The 22,928-nt window shown below is 44.8% G+C and overlaps 1 protein-coding gene across 1 annotated transcript in view; it reads left to right on the top strand.

The window, feature by feature from the left end:
- Positions 1-13,091, top strand: part of Sfrp1 (secreted frizzled related protein 1) — a 39,623-nt gene extending 26,532 nt beyond the window's left edge. The window contains exon 3 of the mRNA XM_004633119.2: positions 9,740-13,091. Coding sequence (XP_004633176.1) covers positions 9,740-10,062 — 323 coding nt within the window. The 3' untranslated portion in view covers positions 10,063-13,091. The remainder of the gene's footprint in view (positions 1-9,739) is intronic.
- The last annotated feature ends 9,837 nt before the right edge of the window (positions 13,092-22,928 follow it).

Here is a 22,928-nt window from a genome sequence, read left to right on the forward strand (position 1 = left end):
CATAGCCTCTGCCTCAACAATGTGCAATTCATCCTTTGCACCAGCCCCTAAACTGACTGTTCTTAATGACAACTGGTGCTCATTTTCATTGTTATCCACCTTAAAGTGGTAATCTTTGTCGGCCTTTAGTTCACAACCGAAGAGATAATTCTGGGGCCTCAGGGGGCTCATGTCCATATCCATTGAATCTTCCATGGAGTGGCGGCGCGCACTTAGGTGGGAGAGAACGCGGACGGAAGTGAATGACTACTGCTCCACAGAACAGACACGCAGGACGGAATCACGCCAGGGAAAGGCCCATATCAGATTTCAAAGGCAGAGGAAGGAAAAGTGAACATTTGGATTTAGACTGTCAGTACTGGAATGGATATGGAGTTGACCAGCCACTGTGACATGTTAAAATACTAACCTACCCCCACCTTTAAACTTAACCACTGGTGCTCATGTAGCTTTCCTAACTCATAAGCTTAACATCTTTGAGCCCTTGTTAGAAATACAAATCTTAGACCTCATTCTATTGCTAGTTATCAGAATCTTGCATAGAGCTCAGTACTGCAATTTTAACATGTCTTCCAGGTGATTCTGATGCTGCTTAGACCTGCTTGCTTAAGCATTTCTTAGAGCTGGGGATGCTCGTGGCTTGTCCCATTCACTGGCTGTGAAGCCCATTCACCTACTCTCCATCTTCTTCTGTCCAAGACACCATCCCACCTTCCAACTTGCCATTTGGGCCAATACCAGGAGGTGGAGTGGAGAGGGATGGAAATCCAGTGACCCTGTGGTGGGAAAAGCTGTTTGTCTTGGCAGCTTTTCCGGGATTGGGGGCTATGCTTCATGCAGTCCTCCTGAGGGACCACATGTATACAGCTTATCCACTTTCCTCTGCCTCCTGTTGTGGGAGCAGGAGGCCTGACAGGTAGGGGTGTACATTGGGAGGGGAGGGGAAGAGCCAGAGCTCTTTTTGTCCTACTCTATAACCTAGGCTTTTGCTGCTAGAGCCACCAAAACACATTTCTTCCCAAAGAAAACTACAATGGGCAGCACCTTCAAAGTGGGGTTTTTCACTTTGCAACATTAGTTTAAGTCAATGGGATTCAACACAATCCATGAAATGAAGCAATTAGGCAGGGGAATTCCAGATGGCTGATACTGATGCTGTGTGTGTGTGTGTGTGTGTGTGTGTGTGTGTGTGTGTGTGTGTGTATGAGAGAGAGAGAGAGAGAGAGAGAGAGAGAGAGAGAGACAGACAGACAGACAGACAGACAGAGACAGACACAGAGAGATAGACATATGGAGACAGAGAGAGAGAGAGACAGAAGGAGACAGAGAGAGACAGAGATAGATGGGGTGGAGCCCATGAAGTTGCAAGTTCTAGTCTCCTGCCTAACCATTTCCCTACTGTATATAAGATCCAGAAAACTATACAACTTCAATGAAATAATCTTCCACAAGAGTTCATCTAGCACATTTTCTTTTTTTTAAATTAATTTTATTGAGAAACGAATAGCAATGAGACAGTTTCAAAGCTGATTATTAGGACAGTTTTAATAATCAATACATTGCATATTGTTGTTTTCATAGTGATTATTCATAGTACTAGATCTAGTGCATTTTCTACATCTGCTATTTTCAGTATATAAGATGGAGAGAAAGCTGCCACCCCACCCCCATTTTTGTAGGGCATATGTCCTGCAGTGGGTAAATGCTTGTAAATATGTAGCATGTAGTTTGTGGTCAGGGCGAGAGTCTGAGTTGTTGTGACAAAGTGCCAGCTCCCTTCTTTGCTAAACAAAACAATGATGCCAAACACTGGCTCCCACTGAGAACAAAGAGTTCTGGTAAACTGTTGTCCAGAGATGCTTTGTCAGGAGGACTCATCTGCCCCAGTACCTTAAAGCACGCTCTTCCAGAGCCTGGGCCTGAGGCTGAGCGTGGGTAGGGGGTTGCAGCTTCTCATTTTGGTACTTACTTACTTGGTACTGTTAGCAAATCTCCTTTGAACAGTTGGATTTGGGGGTGGTGGTTTCTGCCTCTAACCACTGGGTTGTGCACCCAAGAGGGAAGTGAACTAGGCTGAGGAGCTGGAGTCAGGTTCCTCTGTCTTTGTGGCACCATGGAACTTTCATAGTCTTACAGACCTTTTCACCTGGAGATTCTGTGCAGCAGGCAGTTGTAGGCTGCACTGTAGGGCTGGGGCGCGGGTCTGGAGGCCTTCCTGATCTGCAGGGTGACTGGGTGATAAGGCGGTTACCCATCACTGTCACTAGCTCACTCCTGCTCCTATAGTCATCTGTTTGGGAAAACAGGAGCTCTTTAATGAAGAAAGTAGTTTAAGGGAGAAGTCTATTTCCTGGGGATCAGTGTACATGCATGGGCTAATGTCTGTCCCTGTTTAGCTTTGCATTGGTGCCTGTTGGAGAGAATGTGTCCAACTGCTGGTCCTGGATCCCCAGATTTGGTGGCACCTCATCCATCTGTCCTTGCTGTCCTACTGGAGGAATTATGGGATACAGCAAAAAGCTCTGGGTGGACCAGCAAGGGGAGCAGGTGACAGCTGCAGTTGGGAGAACCTGCAGCTGAAGGACCTTGGGCAGCTATTCCTAGGAGTAGGACTTGGTGTAATATCCCTTCCAGTTCAAAATAAATACTCTGCATGCTAACATAATGGATTTTTTTTTTCTTTCCAGAACCGGGGATTGAACTCAGGCCCTTGCACTTGCTAGGCAAGCACTTATTCTGCTGAGCCATCTCCCTGGCCCCCACAATGGATTTTTTAATCTGAAAAATTCCAAGGATTGACTAGATCTGTTGGCTGCCTCTCCTTCCTCTTCCAGAGTAACTAGTTGAGAAAGTGGAACTCTTTAGTGAATTCTTAAGAAGGCCTAACTGAAGCTGGTCGCTCTAGTGGGCCAGAGACCAGGAAGTCTGGAAATGTAAATTCTGTCCTTCGGTGATCACACATTTTGGGATTTGTTTATGTTTTATAATCTTAAAATTTAAGATTTTTGCTTCAAAATAAATGCAGTCTAGAAAAGTCAAGTAGGAGTAAAAGATTTTAATTTAAAAATGCAGTTCTTTATCCCTTGCTTTTTCGCCACAGATTCTCATGACCTAGACATAGTAATGTTCACCTATTTTTGAAAGCCTTCATTTATCATCTTACAGTTCTTAGTGTTGCTCTCAATAAATCCACTGCCATTCAGAAGCCTGATTCTTAGTTTTAGCTCTATACTCTCTTTTTGTCTAGATTTCAAAAGTTCTTTTCATCCCCTGGTATTTCTAAATGTCATGATTTATTGAGCTGGTACTTTTTAACCTGAGAACTCATGCTCTTTACTTTTGGCAAACTTTCTTGAGTTATTTCTTTGGCATTATCTCCCACTTGTTTTCTTGTTACCATCTTTCCTTAATTCCTTTCATTTAAGTGTTGCAACTTTTAGATTTATATTCTATTTTTGCTGTTTCTTTCTTTGTCATATTGTTCAGCTCCTCTGGAAATTTTCTTAACTCTCTTAAATCATTTGTTTTGGATCCTTTGGTTGCTTTTTTTTTAAAAATTTTAAATATCTAAGTACTCTTTTACTTTGTTCTGTCCCTGAATGCTCCCTTTAATAGTTTTGTGTTCTTGTTTTATTAAGAAAATATCATTTCTAACTTTATTATCATTTAAAAAGTCTTTTTAATGTTCTCTGCATTGTCTCTGTTACCTCATAAGTTTTTAGAATTTCTTTTGTATGATTTGATCTGTAACATTCAAGTTTGTAGCCTTTTTTCAGATTCCTCTGAGGCCTTGACTATGCATTTCAGCATAGGAGCGGGACTTGGAATTGGAAACTTTATATTCAGAGCCTGTGATTTTTGGTTCTCATTTTAGAAGTTTTTTTTTTTTTTTTTTTTTTTTTTGGTGGAGGGAGAAAGGACATAGATACTTTTCTTTTGAGCTGTTTTTAGAGTAACGGCTCAGCCCTTTCACTGAGGGCATGATGTTGGAGGGTCCATTCTTACACTACAGGCTTTCACTCATTCCAGTGGTGCCTGTGCAGTACTCTGCTCCCTCCTCTTTTGTGCATCTGGTCAAACCTCTGTGCAGAATAAACCTATTGTCTGCTGCTGAAGTTAGTGAGGGGCAGCTGCCTGTGCCAGGGAATGGATCTGAGTGCCCCTCTCAGGGTCTCACATCAACCCCTACACTTAACAAAGCACATTTGTGGTGGGCAGACCCTGTCTCTGAGGGCTCGTGGGTCCTTCAGTGAGGACCAGCTTGTTTCTCACTGGCATCTGTCTTTGTAGGCAGCTGGGTTTCTGTGTTCCTTCTTTATTAAGCCAGGTTCTACCACACATTATGCATTTATTATGCAAAATGTTGTTGATATGTTCTTTGTTTCCCTTACCATTTTCTTCTATGTGTTTATAAGAATTTTGACTATAATTTTAGATTGACTTCACTAAGAGTGGGAATGACTATGTGTACAGTCTAACATGTCTAGCTAGAAGTGGCTAGTAGTAATTGTGCAAGCAGTGTGGGAGACTGATGTTTGTGGGTACACCCTGCTTTTGTTTTCTCCTCCTGGACAGTCTCTGGAATTCGCCCTTATCCCATCAGATCCCAGCCTTCCACAGGTCTCTAGTGACCTTCCAATCACCAAATCGGTGATCTAGTTTGAGACTTATTCTTAATCCCTACAGCATTTGGAACTGTAGGGTATCTCCTCCACTTGAAATGGCTGTCTGCTGTGGTTTTCATGGCCCTGGGTTGCCTGGTTTCTTATCTCTGAGTTTTAAAATGACTCTTCTTTTTCCTCTAACTCCAGCCAGCTATTTCCTTGGATCTTCCCATTTCTGCTTTTCTCCATATTTTACCTTTCCTTCTACCTACAGTCTGTAGTCAGATAGGTTCCTAACTCAGCACTGTTCTCACCTTTTCCATCAGATCCATATGAGATTCCTACAGAAATTCCAAATCACTGATTGCACAGGTGGTTGGTCCTTGGCCCGTGGTTGCCCTCCACCCGAGCACTATGACTGAGGTACTGGAGAAGCAGTGGCATTGTTAGTACATCTTGGGAAGTCAGGAGGAAGAGATATTTTTGATAAAAGTGCAGGCTTGGGGTGGGCATAATGATTTTCTGATTCTCATTTCAGCCTCAGGAATGGGGCCAGTCTTCATGGGGAAGCTATCAAGAAAAGCATAATTTGTGAGCAGAAATGTGGTTTGAGTGATCGAAAACGAATGTAAGGCATTATTTGTTTTAAGGTTGCTGAGAAATGCTCAGATGGTCCCTAATTGCAGCCTCAAGTTTTGAGTTTTCAAAGTTTATGGGTGTCTAAATTCTTGCTGGCAGTAATGCTTAGGTGGGAGTCATGTCCTATGCTTCTGGGACTTTAATTATTATTCAGAAAAAGAAATTGTCTGGTTTGTGTTTTGTCCTGTCATGTTTCAGTAGAGGGCCTAGCTGCTACAGGTAGCTGAGATATAGTTTAGATTTAGTGCTCCCTGTCAGGGGGAGAAAAAGCCCAGGGTAGAGAACCTGGCTGGTGACAACTGGTCTGAATTCCCAGTGTTGCCAGCATGAGCCCTCTGGATGATAACTCTGCCAGGCAGCAGCCAGACCACACTTTATCCTTTCCAGATGGAAGAGTGGGGCTGGAGGTCATATAACAGTCAGAACCAGTGTTCTGTCGCTCCTTCTGGTTCTTTGAGTTCTACCACACTGTTGTGCACACCCAGCTGTGAGTGAGATACCTGAGGTACAGGCACATTAGCATGCTGAAGAGGGAGAGTCTCTGGCTATTCCAGGGCCAACGGGCCCCAGATGGCATGGTGAGGCTGCATACCCATCCACGAGGCAGGAGGAAATCGACCATAGGCAGATAACCACTTATCTAACCATTGTAATCTGCATCCCTAAAATAAACCTTGAAAGATGAAGAGATGTTAGTGATGTTTGACCATATGTACCTTCTTGCGTACTCTCTCCATCTTGGGAAAGAAAGTGAGCCAAATGGCAAGAAGTACAGTCTAATGCATAACACATTTCCATAATTTTTCCCTTCTCCCCTTGCACCCCTCCTCATGTAAACTAAATTACTTTATATGGTCATGGCAAAGGAGCACTAATTCTTGATTTGAATGGTGATTAAAGCAACACAATCAAAAGAGTGAAATAGTTTCCACTGAAGCAATATCATTTTACACTGAGTGATGGTGTGGGAGAAGAGAACATGGGCTTTGGGTTTAGATGTGGCTTCCAATCCTGATCATGTCTCTTATAAATCATTGCCTTGTATTTAGTTTGGCTCCTTTACCTTGATTCTAATAAGATGACAATTATGTCTATTTACCATGATTGTTGTGGGTAGCAAAGAGAATGACATGTACCTGTCATGGATAGATAGCAGCTCTAGAGGCCAGCGGGGTGGGGGTGGGGGGCACTCAAGACATTCTACCTCCTGTGCAGGAAAAAGTCTCCCTGAGACTCCCTAGTGATGTGCTCGATGGCTCCTACATCAATGTTGTATTCCAAGCTGTTGGCTTTAGGCTGTAGCTTGGGTCTTTTAGAATAGCCTGGGGCCCATTTTTGGAGAGTCTTAAGGATGAGAGATGTTCTGTTCCCTTGCTCTCATGCAGAACTCTTTGCAGCCTTCTTTCGCAGAGTGTCAAGTCAGATTTCTGTCACTGTCACAAATACCCAAGACAATCAAGTTATATGGAGAAAAAGTTTATTTTGGCTCATGGTTTTTGAAGACTCCAGTGCCTGATCACTTGGCCCATATCTTTGAACAAATCAGCATATTGTGATGGGTGAATGTGGCAGAGTTCTCCTTCTGGCTGAGGCGCTCAATGGAGCAAGAGGCCAGTCGACATAGTCCCCTTTTAGAGCATACTCCATGGCTGACAGACCTCCTATGAGGCTGTACCTCATGAAGGTTCTGTCACCTCCCAAAGGTGTCACTCAGTCTTTGACACATGGGCTTTGGAGGACACTTAGGATCCAAACTACAGTAAGTGGTTTCCCCCTCTCCCATTTGTGCTGCATTGCGGAGGGGAGGCCGAAGGAAGACTTTGCCTCGGCCTGGCAGTATGGCTCTTTGATGAGAACCCACTGGAACTTCTCTTATTCATCAAGCCATGCACTAGAAAAGGGAAAGGCTTTTCTTGGTGGACCTCTAGCTTCAAGGTTTGTCAGGCAGCTACAGAAGCTGACCCAGGTATGGGCTGCTTAGACAAATGATGATCTCTGCAGCTTTCTCCTCCTTGTCCTCTAGGCTGTGGTTCCCTCTGCTCTGACCCTTTTTGGGTGCAGCCATCAAACATAATCAAACATGATCAGAGCATGGGGAGAGAGCTTGAAAAATGGAGTGGGTTGGGAAGCTGCTTGTTCACTCCCGCATGTGCTGGGGCCCGCTGCGTCAGTGCTGATCCCCCTCCCCACTCCCTAACTCAAGCACACTGGTGCTCAGTTCTGACCTTCCTGTGACCCATGGATCAAGGCAATTCTCTGGTCTGGGGTATTATATAGGGCTTGAGTTAAGCAGGATTTGGGATCTGGGCCTCCTTTCATCAGAAAACGAGAGCAGTAGAAGAGTATTTAATTTAGTAACTTAGGAAAGTGTTTAATTTAGTGACTGACACATTCATTGAAGGTTGCTCCTAGGATTTTTGCCTTACTCTTTATGGGTCAGCCAAAAGTGTGGTTTTCTAAGCAACTACATATCAGATGCAAAGGCTTTGCACTGCTGTTCTGCCTTTTTTAGAGTAGTCTCTCGTGGTGCCAGGAACCCTTTGACATTTCATGAGAGAAGTCATTTCTTAATATGAGTGAAACTGGGAGGAGGGTCTGAGTTTCTCTCCCTTTTTGCCTTGGTCCATTCAATGACTGCTTTAAGTCTGGAGTACATGTAGATAAAGAATTATGGAACCACAGAATCAGCAAGGACAACACAGTGTTTAAAATTACATTCAGACGTGGCATTAGGGTTTGGAGAAGCGTCCCTTAACTGGCTCACTATTAAAGTGTGATTCACAGCATGTGGCAATGCTGGAAGGTAACAGAGCCTAGTAAGAGGAATTAGGCACTGGCAGTATGACCCCAAAGAGGATGATGGTGCCCTGGCCCCCTCCTGTCTCTCTCTCCTTTCCACCTGCTTTGAGCTGACAGCTTGTTCTAGCATGATTTCCAGCCATGATGTCTTGTCTTTCCACAGGCCCAAAGTGACAGAGCACTCAATCATGGACTCAAACTGTGATCCAAAATCTACCTTTCTTCCTTATAAATGTATTGCCTTGTCATTTGCTATCGTAATGGAAAGCTGAATCACACATGTGGGTTTAGGATTGATAACCTGGGGCAAGTCATTTTAACTCTGTAAACCTCAGATTTCTCATCTGTTAGATGGAGAAAATAGTTACATCTTTCTCATGGAGTTATTAGAGTTAATTGAGAAGAAGCATGGAAAAATATTTAGCAGATTTACTGGCATACTACAAGCTTTCGTAATGGTTAGCTCTTATGTGGTTCAAATTCAAGAGCTTCCTCATGTAGCGTGGGTGGAAACCCTGAGTTATTGAAAAAAGAATAATTCAGAAGAACTCAGGAGAATTAATTCAGAAGAATCTGGAGATAATATACAAATTATTTGGTGATGGGCATCTGGGAAAATGACTTCCAATTCCCGAATACCTGGAATTGCCCCATCTTAGAAGGGCATCCGTGGTAACAGCAACACTCTCTAGCTTGAAGAAGCATAAGCTAATTCAGTAGGCCCAGTGAGGCCATCATCAAAAGATCTGGTCTGCAGCTTAAAAATAATGTTAGGGCTGAGGTCCAGTTCAAGGGTAGGGCATTTATCTACATGGCTAGGACTTGATTCCCAGCACTGGGAAAAAAAGGTCAACACAGAGTCTGTAGAGAAAATCAGAAGCAAAGCCAGTGGGTGCACCAGACTTCTGTCCTCAGTGGGTTGGGCTAACAGAAGTGGCCTTCCTACTACTATGTTAGACATGAAGAATGGTCATTGCCTGGATGTAGAGATTAGGACTTTCTCTAACCAGCCAGGAAGTTGAATTCTGCGTGGGTCTCCTCTGCTGTAGCCTGTTGGTGGCTGCTAGCTGAGTGCTCACAGGGTTCACAGTCCCTGCTGTCCAGTGTCCTGGGGATGCAGTGCTGGGAGTTCCGCAGGCTGAGGCTGCACTGTGCTGTTCCACACACTCAGGTGCAGCAGGCATAAGTCCTCAGTGACTTCTCTCTGCTGAGTGTCTGCCTAGATTCAGTCTGCCTTGTCCATGGGGCCCGGCTCTCAAGGAATATTGAATGTTCAAAAACTAAGGCACTAACTTTCTCTTTAAAAAATACCAGGTTTTTTTTTTTTTTTTTTTTTTTTTGAGTTCTGGAATTTATAGCCTGACATGATAGGGATTAAATTGGACAAGCCCCCTCCTTCTATAGCATTGTGTAATATTCTGCATCACTGAGTTTTATGAAGGAGAAATATGATTTGGTTTTGACAATTGGTTTGAAAATCTGTGGTGACTCCTGGGGCGCTGTTAGACACTGCAGAGTCAGCACTGCAGACTTCAGTGTTCTGTTCAGGAGGCCCCCTCCCTCTGGCACCTGCTGCCTCCATTCCTGTGACTCTCCACTTGAACCAGAGGTGCAGGTTGTGTTTCAGATGAAAAACTGTGTTCTAAAATGCTGTCTCTTCTCTTTCCTTCCCTCCTTCTCTGCCCCCACTTCTCTAGCTCTGAGGATGAAAATAAAAGAAGTGAAGAAAGAAAATGGTGACAAGAAGATTGTCCCGAAGAAGAAGAAGCCCCTGAAGTTGGGACCCATCAAAAAGAAGGACCTGAAGAGGCTGGTGCTATTCCTGAAGAATGGGGCCGACTGCCCATGCCACCAGCTGGATAACCTGAGTCCCCACTTCCTCATCATGGGCCGAAAGGTGAAGGGCCAGTACCTGCTCACGGCTATTCACAAGTGGGACAAGAAGAACAAGGAATTCAAAAACTTCATGAAGAAGATGAAGAACCATGAGTGCCCCACTTTTCAGTCAGTCTTTAAGTGATTTCCAGGGTGGGTGGGAAGGGAGCAACGTGGGTGGGTGAGGGGCAGCCCGTGGTCACACACGCTGCTCCTGCTAGTGCAGTGGTGTGGGCACTATGACTGGCTAGCTTTGTTCTCTCAGCTCCCCCACCCAGCCCCTTCCTCACGTCTCCCCCCCCACCCCAGAATAGACAGGTCAGGCAAGGAAGGCCACTTGGTTTAGGAAGGCTTTGGACAGAGGCAGCGGGGCATGGCGGGCATGGTGTGATGGGGCAGAGTGTTGCCCCCAGGGATGCAGTCACTAAAAGAGAAAGTTTCTGGACAAGTCCCATTTTCAGAAAAGAGGGCTCGGACATCAGAAACTAAGTGTTGCATCATCTCAGTGTTGTTACAAATTGCTTATGAATCTACTGGCTAACCTGTGCCTTTGGAACTAGTGTGTTCTAGCTGTTGGTGAATCCCATCACTTTCAGTTTCAGAGTAATGTCTCTTTCTGTCTGTGTTAGCTAGGAACAGATGCACCTATGCTTACTGTATAAGAAAAGTTCAGAAAGTAACAAGTGCAGAGATTCAGAGCACACATGCAGCAAGAGGAGATCCCTGCCTGCTGAGGCCTTGGAGCCCACCTGTGGCTCACCGTGGCTCCCGTCAGTCCTGTGCATGGCCTCCCTCCAGATACTTAGAGGGCTGCAAAGGAGGAGGAACACAGGGTAGGAGGGACAGGAGCATTTTTAGGGAGAGGAGTTTGTTAGTAGCCTTCCAAAGACAACTAAAGAAGGAAAAGAAGCTTAAAAAAAGTAAAAGAGCCAAGCAAATTACTAGCCAGGGTGAATTGTGAAATTAGGTGAAGAGCTTTGTGTTCTAATTGTACTTGTTTATTCATTTCACATTTTAAAAAAGAACAGCAGCAAGACAAGAACACACTTCCTTTTCAAGATTTATAAGAAAATCTGTTTTGAACATTTGAAGGGCAAACCAAGATCAAGGTGTCTTGGACTACTTCTGACTGCTCCTGGGTTGGGGGGAACCCTCCTGTTACCCTGGGCATTTTTTAGGGGAGGTGGCTTCTTCTAGCAGCATGAGGCAGCTGTGGACTCTCCCTTCGAGCAGTCTCAGGAGCCCGGGAGCCGGTATACCCAGGACAATTTTGCAGCACTTCCCATCTCTTGCTCCCTGTGAAGAGGCCAGTTCTTTTTAGCTTGGTGGCCCCCAGATCAGAGATTCAGAGTACCCTGCTTGCCTGGCCCCCTCCACTGTTTAGTTTTCTATGTCTGCAGTGGGGAAGTTGACACAGAAACCCTATCCAAGAAGAGAGCTTTGGAGGTAAACTTTCTGTGGCTTTCCCAAGTACCTGCAGGTATTCCGCAAAGCCATTACGTTAAGAAGTAATGTAAATAAACTAGTTCTCTTAGACAGCTTTGCTCCTTTTGTCCAATACGGAGGAAGTGTTCTGAACAATTAATGTTAATGTCTTCTGTCAAAGCCTGATTTTCTATTTTCTGTCACATCTCAAGGGCCTTAGTAATTGTTCCCCTGGGGGAGTGTTGAGGCCTAAGTCCGACGTGGCAGTAAGGCTGGTAGCTATTCCCTTGTGGCCTGGACTGACACAGAAACAGAAAAAGATCATCAACCTGAGATACTCATCTGGAAATCATCCTCCCACTTAGTTACCTACCTGAGAGCTATCCTGATGCAATGAACTGCGCGCAACTAGCAGTCCAATCACTTTACCACCTTTTTTGTCCTCTCACATTTAATTATAAGTATTGGGGATTCTCTATGATTTGTCTGTTATTTTAGATGATTTTCAAATGTGTATATATATATTTAGTAATTAGATAGTCTGCTTTCCTGTCATCCAGCTGAGATGCAGTCTCATGACTGTGTGAGCTGGGTTTTAGTTTCAGTAAGTTAAGAATGCAGTGCACATACATAGCTGTTTATCTTGACGAAATGCATTCCACAGCAGGGCCCTGAAGAGAGGGTATAGAGTGGTAGTTGTATAGAAGGAGTGTGGGAATGGGTGGCCGTGCTGTGCAGCTCTTTGAGGGAAAATTCTCAGCAGTAAGCAGCAGTTTCAGCAAGGGCCCCATGGCATTGGGAATGTGAGTCACAGCTACAGGTTTCATCCCAGCCTCAGAGTTGTTGGCTATTAAGTTTTACTGTGTCTTTCACTGATGATTTTAGACACCAGCTCTGCCCCTTCTACATCAGCAGTTTCGGGATGAAAAGAGCCCAAAGCCGTATTATCACTAACCTTTGTTGTTCTCAACAAAGGATGTAACAAAACCAATGTGCAGACTCATTGGCTTGGCCATTGCTTTCCAAAAGAGGAGGGTCACATGTCATGTGATAATTTTTGATAGCGCAAATGTTGGATTTGCAAAGCTGTAAAATGAACACTCTGGAGAGGTCTATAGGAAGCCACTGGCAGAACTCCACTAAATCCTTGAAGAATATTCATAGTTATCTTAGAAGATAGATTGCGAGGTGAAAATCCAAGAGCACTATTTAAAACTATCTTGTGTAACACTTGGCTCTTGGTATTGGTGCATTAGGACCAAGTACTCCCCAGAGCAGAAACCAGTTTCTATTTGGATCAGTAAATTACACAGATTCTGTTTCCCAAGGCCAGGATCTGTTTATCCCATCACACTCTATGTAACTGGTCACTGTGCTGTGGCTCTGTAGATGTGTTCAAGTGCAGATGGCCTGCTTTGGAAGCATACCTTAGGAAACATCCCTGAAATGACAGCCCAGCTGCCTTGACTTGTCACCAGCAGATACATAGGACATGGTTGAAATTCCCATTTCCTCTAGTTCCTTCATGTAGTAGTAATTCACTCTTTTAGAATTTTAGTCTTGTACAAAAGCTTTGAATACTGTGAAAATGTTTTACATTCCATTGCATTTGTGTTGTTTTTTTAACTGCATTTTACCAGATGTTTTGATGTTATCACTTATGTTAATAGTAATTCCCATATGTGTTCATTTTATTTTCATGCTTTTCCTGCCATGTATTCACTTGACTAAAATCACTCAATTGATCGATGATTATATGAGTTGTGACTCACTGCCCCCACCCACCGTACACCACTCACCCTCATCCACCCAACGCCCCACCCGAGTTGTTTCAGTGGTGTCTTTTGGCTCCTGCTGAATGGTGTTCACATGATGACTGGGTGGCAGGGACGGGCGGACCCAAGAGGACCCCAAGCCCCCTGACCTCCCTCCCTGTTTGCTATCTGCTCTGGAAGAGCTGCCTGAAGTGTTTCTCCTGGTGCGTTTCAGATCAGAGAGAAGGTTAAATAGTTGCTGTACAAGAATGTTGTTTTCAGCCCTGCCCAAGTTCCTTTTCCACGTTTCTGGTTTCAGATGCTCTTGCTCCTCGGGCTCAACTCAAGGTTCAAATTAGCAGTTAAAACAGGACAACTCAACTCATTAGTGTTTGGAGCTTTGACTTTTGTGAGACCTTGAAGAAGTTCATGTCTGCATGCTTTATGGACAAGGAATCTAAGATGTCACACAGGAAGGACTTCCCATGGGGACCTCCAGCTCCAGCTCTGGAGGCAGACGTTACTTGCTTCCCTTTGGATACTGAGAGGTGTGCTCTACAGTGGCGAGGTTGCTTCCTGCTAGGTTACTGGCATTTTGTCCTAGGAATTCTTTTTTTTTTTTTTTTTTTAAATGTATTTTGGTTCAGGGTCTCACTGTGCAGATTGGACTCACAGTGATTCTTCTGTTTTCAGCCTCCCCAGTTCTGGGATTATAGGTGGGTGCCACCATGCCCAGTCCCCATGGGCAGCTTAGTACACCTGGGGATGTGGCTGGCATGGGATGTGGTACCAGGGATCGAACCCAGGCCCTGTGCTTGCCTAAGCAGGTGCTTAGCCTGCTGATCTATGTCACTGGCCTGTCCTAGGAATTCTTACAGTGATATTTAGTTGAGATAATTTCATCAATGCAGTTCATTGATTAATAAAGTACCTTTGAACCTGAGAAACTAGCAGTTTCCCCTCAAAGTGAGTAAGTATCCCCAAACTACCCCAAACGTGACAACGTGGAAGGGTCTATTGAAGTCTGCTCTGGCACAGATTTCCAGGTGCTGATCTACCTGCCTCTGCAGTTTAGACTGACTATGGATTGATTGTCACCTCAACTGAAGCCCCACCACCATGATCCATCATTTCCCATTGCTTTTTTGATATATATATAGATATATATATATATCTATATATCTATATATTTTATTTAAATCTGCATAAAGATAATGAAGTATGTGCAAAGGCACCTCAGCTCCAGCTCATGACTTTGTACTGGCACTTGGCAGCAGGGCTGCTTGGCCTCATGCCTAGGGATGCCAGCAGCTTGCCAAGCAGTGGGCTTGGCCTCCAGTTGCACTGTGTGCCTCTCTGTGGGCCTGACAGGTGCCTCCCTACCAAGAAGCAGTACGTGATGCATGATGTGGTCCACAGTGTCCTCTGGGGTAGGTTGCTCTTACCGTCCAAGGCTCGCTCCCCACAGTGGGCGCAGCAATCCACATGTGCTCCAGGGGAAGAGAAAGCTGCTGCAGCCATCACCAACAACCATGGGAAAGAAGATGTGCATCCGTGTCTACAGGTCATGCCCACATTCAGCTCCCAGCTTCACCCCAAGGATGCAGATCAGGAAAGTTTGGGAAGGGCACTACTTGAACTTTTGTTGACTGCGCTTAGGTTTTCAGTGCCCTGTTCACACACTTTACTTTGCAAAATATTCTAACAGGACAAATATGGTTTGAGGATGAGATGTAGCAGGTTATTTTGGTATCTTCCTTTGCCTCCTGTATACCACCATATTGCTTCAGCCCTGTACAAAATTCTGTGAGTTATTTTTACTAGGTATTTGTCAACTGAAGTAAGTTATAAAAAGGCGGAGATAGTGCTTTACTCTTTTTTGTATAGTTGGGTACTTTTGCCTCTCCAAAGAGACAAGCACAAGTACAAACACAAGTCACTTAGAGACTGGTGTTAAATGAAGATTCTAATTCATAGGTCCCAGGAGAGGCATTTCTGCATTTCTAATGAGCTCCAGGGTGAGGCTGACAGCTGCTTATCTTCAAAGCACACATGGGTCAAAACGCTCTCTTAGGCTCTGTAGTGTCCTTGCCCTGTTGTAATAATGCCGTCCCTGGGATCTAGACACAAGGCTGAAAACATGAACTATGCTTCGATTGGAAAAGAAAATCAGACCAGAGAATTGGAACCAGTACAAACACAACACTGGGGACTAATCTTTGAAGCCAGGTCCTTGAGCTTGTTGGGCAGTTACCACTGAGCCTTGGATTTCATTTTATGCTAGACAAGCGTCCTACCTCTAAGCTATACCACCAGCCCTAGATTCCAGCCCCTCCGGGCTTGCCTCTTTCCCTTCAGACTCTACTTATTTTGGAAACTCACAGATTCCATTTTTTTCCACTTTTCTCTACATCAAATTAACATTCCAACCTCTGTCCTTTTCCAGATTTCTCCAGCCCCAGCCCCCAACAGGGCTAGGTGGAATAAAGCAACTGGTGGCATTTACCTGCACAGCTAAAGTAATACAGGAATCTGACAACACAATTGAGATTTCTCCTATTCCATTTGTTCACTTCTGGGCAATTTCAAACTCAGGTTATGGGAGGAGCCAAGCCAGGCGGGCTGACTACAGTCTTTGGGGGGAAATCCCACCTATTTGCTAGTTCAGTATAGCCTGGCAAGCAGTGCTGATTTACTGGGGGAGCAGGCAGTGGGAATTTCTCTCAGCAAAAGCCCAGTAAAGCTTTTTGTAGGTTTGGAGAAGATGGGTACCAGAAGAAGTTCCAAATAGGGGCAGCAAGCTCCCACATCTCTGTACATCTGTGGACTATTTAGATAAGAAGGGGCTGTACTTAATCACAGAGAGAACTGCTTGCTTAAATAAAGGGAGGGAACGTTGTATGTGTGTGTTTAAGGAGAGAAGGAGGAGGTGGGAAGAAAGAAAGGGTTTAGAAGTTTTTCACAGCTGAAACCCTGCCACCTGGTTTTAATTAGGATGACCTTCCTGTCACCTGAGTTCCAGGGCTGGCCAATGGGGGCTTATAGTGAGGAATTCAGAATTCTGGTAAGAATTCTGTAGTTGTAAGTTCTGGGAAAGTTCTTATTGCCCCCTCCAACAGTCTAATACCTAATGTCACGTGCCTTCAAGCAGGTTTCCCCTGAGGGTCCAGGGCCTGCCTTTGGGAAGCCCTTCCATCAGATGACCAGTGGGGTCCAGGGCCAGGGCTTCTCTGAATACCATGGGGTAGGACTTAAAGGTGAAGAAACAGTCACAACCCAGAAGTACCATTAGATTTCCTTGCAAGAGGGAAAATTAGAAGGAAAACAAGAGCTCCTTCTGAAGGGCTTTAGCCATTCTCTCATCCCTGTTGGGTTCTTTAATGGCCTACATAAGCCCCCATGGTCACTATTTGTACCAGTGAATGGATGGGGAACAGAGGAGGATGGCCACAGGGCCTTAGTTTATACTTGGCTGCCACGCTCCTTGGAGACTTCCTACAGGTCTGGGTGACTGCCTTTTTGCCTAGATGATTGAATCCACCATCTGAAAGGGTAGGAGGACTGCATGCCAAGACCCAAGCAGTTATTTCACAATGTGGCCCAGGGACAAAATGAGTGGGTGCCACAGAATTAACTGGATTCATCAGGGGTCAGTGCTCCCTCTCAAGGCCAGCACGAGGCCACTGGGAATCCAAATTTGGCTGCTAGTTGTGGCAGCTCACTCTGACTTTTAGCAGCAATGCTACCCTCAAGTCAAGGCAAATCAGGCCTTGACTTGGGTGAGACCTGGGAGAAGACCAAGGGTTTCTGCAGAAGAGGAATAAAGAGGGGCGGCAGCCAGTAGTTGACTAGAGAAAAAATAAGTCATCAGCCTATAACAGCATGGCTGCCCACTTCCATGTGCAAACCCTGAGGCATGCTGTCAGTCTCTCGGGTGGTCTCTGGTGTTTGGGGGCCTCCTTCCAGCAGGGCTAGACCTGACTGACAGCTATTAATGCTATGGAGGCTGTAGATCAGTGACAATGACATCCCTCAGTGGAGCCAGGATGCAGAAACTCACATTCATTTCCCTTCGACTCATCCCTCTGGCCCGTAGGACCTTACTTTCCTGTGCCATGAATCTGGGGGAAGGGAAAGGACAGCTGGTGCGTCCTGCTCAGTTTGGCTCCTGGCAGACCGGTTCCTTCCCAGATTCCTCACTGTGGCCCTAATTTCTGCTCTGAACCAGACAGCAAACTCCACACTGGGAGGGGGTCTTTCTTCCTGGGCTATGCATTTTCCAGCAATCCTCAGACTGCAGCTGCAGCAGGTCCAGGGACCTCTCTTCTTGTCTGGTTCACTATTTCCTCACTGCCTGGGGGATGGAAATGTGTTTGTGCAGAAGTGGATCCAACTGCAGGGGAAAGAGATCCAACTTCTAAATCAAAACTCATGTTTTAAAAGGTGCATGCATGTGTATGGGTACAGACACACACACACACACACACACACACACACACACACACACACACACACACACACAGTCAGACTTAGGATAAGGGCAGGGCCACAGCTTTACCCCAGGAAGTCTATTTTTTCTCATGTCATTGCAGCTTTTAGTTTTTGACTATTGTTTGAACCATCCCTGTCATGTGTTCAGATGATTGTGCGCAGCATTAGGAGTGTTTCTTCTCATGTAATTGCTTGTTTCCTACTGAAATTTCCTTGTCAGACTCTTCCTTTGTTGCCATTCTCATCTGCCTCCTGCTCTGCCTGACTACCAGCTTCCTTGGTGTCCATGATCGCAGCCAGGTGCTGCTGCCACAGGTCTCTAATGGCCACAGGAATTCAGGATTGTCACCCCCACCAGGCTGCCCTGGCCCTGGCCTGGCTGAGGTCCACTGAGAGCCATTCCTGGATGCCGGTCCAAATGCCAGGACAAGGGAGACTTTACAAGGGCCTGGCTTGCCTCCTGATTTTAGATTAGGCCAAGTTTGGAGTGTATTTTATACCCCACCCCCAAGTATTTCAGAGGAAATGTGACCCTTGTGTTTCTGATTCATGTGCACTTAACTCATTAAAATGTTGATTTACACAGGGTGGGAGATGTCCAAACCAACCTCTGGAGGCTGTACTTCAAGCCAGATTTTTTTTCTTGGGGAGTTTTTGTGGGAAGAGGAGGTGGGAAGAAGAAATCAATGGTTTCATCTCTAAGTTGAGAAGTTAGATTCCATCAGGAAGGAGGCTTGGATCTTGTCAACAGGGATAGGAACTTAGACTTTTGGTGTTGATGATGTTCTCTGTCCAGTGAGTACTGTGCTTCTAGATCTAATCAGAACCAGCTGGACTTTGTCCAGGCCCAGTCACTGTCCAGGCTGCATGAGGCATTTGAACTTGACCTGCACTGAGCATGAGCCAGTACTCATCAAAGCAAAGACCCTCATCTGCTCACAGGGTGCATAGCCCAGGCTGGGCTCTCCGACTCTTCACCTGCAATTCCAGCACTGGCCTCAGAGTGCTGGAATCAATTTCCTCCTTCCACAGTACCAACGCTTCCTAGAATTTAGGGTGCATTTTCCTCCAGGATGCACAGGAACCATGTTTGGAATAGGGCAAAAGGATGATGACATCTCCTAAATTCAGCTGTAGGTTATTTTGTTGAGAAAGGGAGATGTTAAAAAATGATCCCTGAACTGGTATGGGCAGAACATATCCGCTTTGGGGTGGGGGGTGTGTGTGTGTGTGTGTGTGTGTGTGTGTGTGTGTGTGTGTATGCTGGGACCTAAGCATTTGTGTTTGTGCTGGTGTCCCTGACTGTCCATCGCCAGGCCACTGGAGGTTTCCCTTGCACCTGCTTTACCTTGGGTGTGAATGGGACACTAACCTTATAGTTCCACGTCTGTTTTGCAATCATTGCCCCATGTCTCCAGTGTCTCTGAATCACTTTGACCTGTTTGTAGGAGCCATGAGGTCAGCGCTCATGCCATATGGTGAACACCAGTCAGTGTTACCTCCTTCATGCCATTGTCCTCTGTGTGGTATCACATGCATAGCTTTTACTCAGATAACTTGCGGTGCTGTGTGCAGAAAGAGAAGAAACGTTGGAAATGTCAGGGTCTTGGGGTGCTGCAGAGCATGACCTCTGTGGGTCCTCTGAGGGGAGGAGGAGATTCTTCTGTGGCATCGAGAGCCTGGCTGCCGCCACTGGCTTTCTGATCTGCCCAGGATTGCCTTCCTCTCTCCTGTCTGCACTGCTAGGTCGAAGTCACTTTCCATCAAAATAGCTTTGCTTTATCATTATAAAAGGAAGATGGTGAATTTATTTCATTAGGCTTGTATTTCTGAAGAATGGTCTGGCTTCACAGACGATGTCTGTCAGCTGCTGACATACCAATGAAATGAGAAAAAAGCTGGTTTCCCAGTATTTCTTTGGCAGAGGACCCAGTGGCTGACACTACGCTAGAATTAGGGCTCATAAAACATGGAGCCAGTGACCTGGATGCCGAACTCTGTCTCATTAGATCCTTCCAATTGCTTACTTTTTCAGAACAGCAAAATGTCAGCATTCAGTTTCCCTCCTAAGGCTTTTTACCGACTTTTTAGGTTGGCCCCTTTTGGTTTAAGTAGCCAAGATCTGAGCTTGCTAGGAAACCTGGGATGCTTTCCTCTAAATAAATGGTTCACTTTGGATTTTTTACCTGGGGGTAGTTCTTCAAATTGCCTTGATATAGGACTTTAAAAATCCATATTATATTCAAAGGGAAGGAGAAAACAATAACAGAAGCCAAACACTGGCACGATCACCAAATCAAAACCCAATGAGACAAGAAGACAGAAAATCCAGAATGCAAACCCCTTTGTATAGTTCAGGTGTACAAAGAAAGGATTCTAATCACCTCATGTACAACTCTGACAAACAAAGTTATAAAGCTAGTAGGTCCTGCAGGGCCATAGTCAAACACTATAGGTGTGCAAGCACGCGCGCGCGCACACACACACACATACACACACACACGCGCGCACACAGCTCCCATCAGGGCAGGCCTCCGCTTCATTCTTCCTTCCAATAGCACTTGAGACTAGCTATAGTATTGGAGCTGGCTTAAAACTCTGTTTCACACAAGCAACATGAGTTTTTAAAAGATATATTCTGCTACACTAAAGATTTTTAAATTTCTGAGCACCCAAGAACAAAATGAACAGTATAGAAAGACAGGCCTCTGAATAGGAAATAATATATTCTAATTGTATGTATAATAAGGGTTGCTATTTAGACTATGTAAAGAACTTCTGCAACTCAACAATAGAAAATTCAATAGCTTGGTTAGAAAATGGACAAAGGCCTTACAGCACATTTCTCCCAAAACACGCAGGCTGCTAAGTACAGATAGATGATGCCGCACCCCACAAATCATCGCTAGTGAGACTCAGACCAGAGCTTCAGTGAGCTGCTACTTCGCACCAGCAGGATCATCACTACCAGAAGCAGGAAGTAGCAAGTCCTGAGGAGAAGTGTTACTCTGTTCCCTGGGGGTGGTGGGAGTTGGCACAGTTGCTGTGGAAAGCAGTATGGAGCCCCTTTCCCCAAATAGAATTACCCTGCGATCTAGCAATTCCATGTCTGGAATAAGCCTAAAATAATTGAAAGCAGAATCTCCAAGAGGTATTTGTACAACCATATCCATAGCAGATTGATTCACAAGAGCCAAAAGGTGGAAAAGCATATGTAGCACACACGCAGGATGCTCCTCACTTTTGGGAAGGAAGGCAACTCCAGCCCCTCCTACATGAATGATACTTGAGGATGTTGAGTTAAGAGAAATAAGCCAGGCACAAAAAAGGCAAATGCTGTTTGACTCCATTTATATGAAATATCTGTATGCATATCTATGAAGGGCAGTAGCCTCCTTTATGGAGAGAGTAAGCAGCCAGGGTACCTGAGGGCAGAGGGGTGGTGGGGTGAGGGCGGCCTTCCGGGATGTAGTTTCCATTTCACCTGACAAAATGAGATTTGGAGACGGATGGTGGTGAGGACTTACAGTGGTGTGAATGAGCTTTATTTCAGTGAAATGAATCGGTTAAGGGGATCCTAATGATACATTTTGTGTTATGTGAATTTACCACAGTTAAAAGTAAAAAACAAAAAATTTAAAAATATTCTTTCTTTTCTGATTTCCGAGGCAAGGAAGTTTTGCAAAGTTCAGGAATTTAAGGCTTGAAAGCTAAATTTGCAGCAGAGCTCTGATATTTTTCTTTCTTCTTTCTTTCTTTCTTTCTTTCTTTCTTTCTTTCTTTCTTTCTTTCTTTCTTTCTTCTTTCTTTCTTTCTTTCTTCTTTCTTTCTTTCTTTCTGTTTTTTCTCTCTCTCTGTATTATTATTTTTTTCACATTTCTAGTTTGTAAAGGTAATAAAAAGTAGTTTAGAAAACATTAGAGACAGCATAGTGCTTGGCACCACATACCACTCCAGCCCTGCCCCAGGTACGCTAAGCCAGCCAAGGAGTCCGAGCTGCATAGTGAGACCCCAATACATTACCAAATACATTAAATTTTTTAATGTGCCATATACACTTAAAAAAGAAATGATACAGAATTTCACTAAACAAATAATAAGAATTCAACCATGATTGTTATGTTGCATAATCTTCAAATTAGTTGTTTAGATTATAATTACCAGATATAATTACCAGATATAAGCATGCAAAATTGGTCCAAAAAGTAATAAGAGATTAAAAAGATAAAAAAATTTAACCATTAACTGTTCCTTTCAATAGACCAGCAGAAGTCAGCAGTCTAGTTATCTGAGCCATCCTGTATATATACATAGATATACTTTTTTCCATCTTTCTTTTGTCCTTTTCCTCATCACAGTTCTTTCCCTTTCACAATGTCTGTTGTACCTTTCAGATTTTATTTACTCTTTCAAACTCTTACACTAGCAAGACAATACAATGTTTGCACAGGCACAGCCCCTGGTGTCTGAATTACTAAGTGTAGTGGTCTCCTAATGGAAAAACACTTCACCAGAGTGTTTCTACCTCCTTCTGTCACCACACTGAGGATGATAAGAGGGAAACATAGACATTGAAATTAAAAGTGATCAGATGCCTTACAGTGGCAAGATTTTCCTGCATGGGCAGACAAACTATACCTACCACACACATGCATGTACACACACACACACACACACACACACACACACACACACACTGTCCCAGCCAGCTCAACAGCCCCCACATGAGATGACAACACTCCACAGCCTCCAGGGGAGGAGCGGACACCAAGCTCTTGTCTGGGGTCTCTCAGGAAGAAGAGGCAGGAGTGGCGAGATTCACAACAAACCTCTTCCCTGGGCAGCCAGTTTCTGGTGCTGCCACAGGAAGTTGGCCCTGGGCTGGGCTGCCTACACCAGGGCAGGTGTTTAGAAGTATTCTCCGTGTGTCAGTGAGGCTTTTGCTGCTGGAGACAGCTCGATGATGCAGTTCACAGTCAACACATGTGAGGGCCCAGTTCCATACTCAGCGCCCTAAAGAAAACAAAGCCCTGTTGCACTAACATCATGTCTTATTTACCATTTCTTCTCCTCCACCCCTTTAAAAAGGCCTTATTTTCCAACCCTCTTTCTTTCTGACTTTTTTTCTTTTTAATTTATTAAAAATACCTTCTCTCATACCCCTTCCTCTGGTCCCTTCCCTTTTTCCAGACTTCTTGTCTGTTTTCCTCACTTCCTCCTAGCCTTTCTTTCTGGGCTTCCCTGTATAGATAATGATGCCATGCTTGGTAGAAGGTTTAATCTGGGGATCCGGGAATAGGCATATTCTTGCTGGCTGAGCTGCCCCTGAGCAGTCTGTCCC

This window comes from Octodon degus, unplaced genomic scaffold (genome assembly GCF_000260255.1).
Source record: "Octodon degus isolate 3935 unplaced genomic scaffold, OctDeg1.0 scaffold00051, whole genome shotgun sequence".
Classification (NCBI taxonomy): Eukaryota; Metazoa; Chordata; class Mammalia; order Rodentia; family Octodontidae; genus Octodon; species Octodon degus.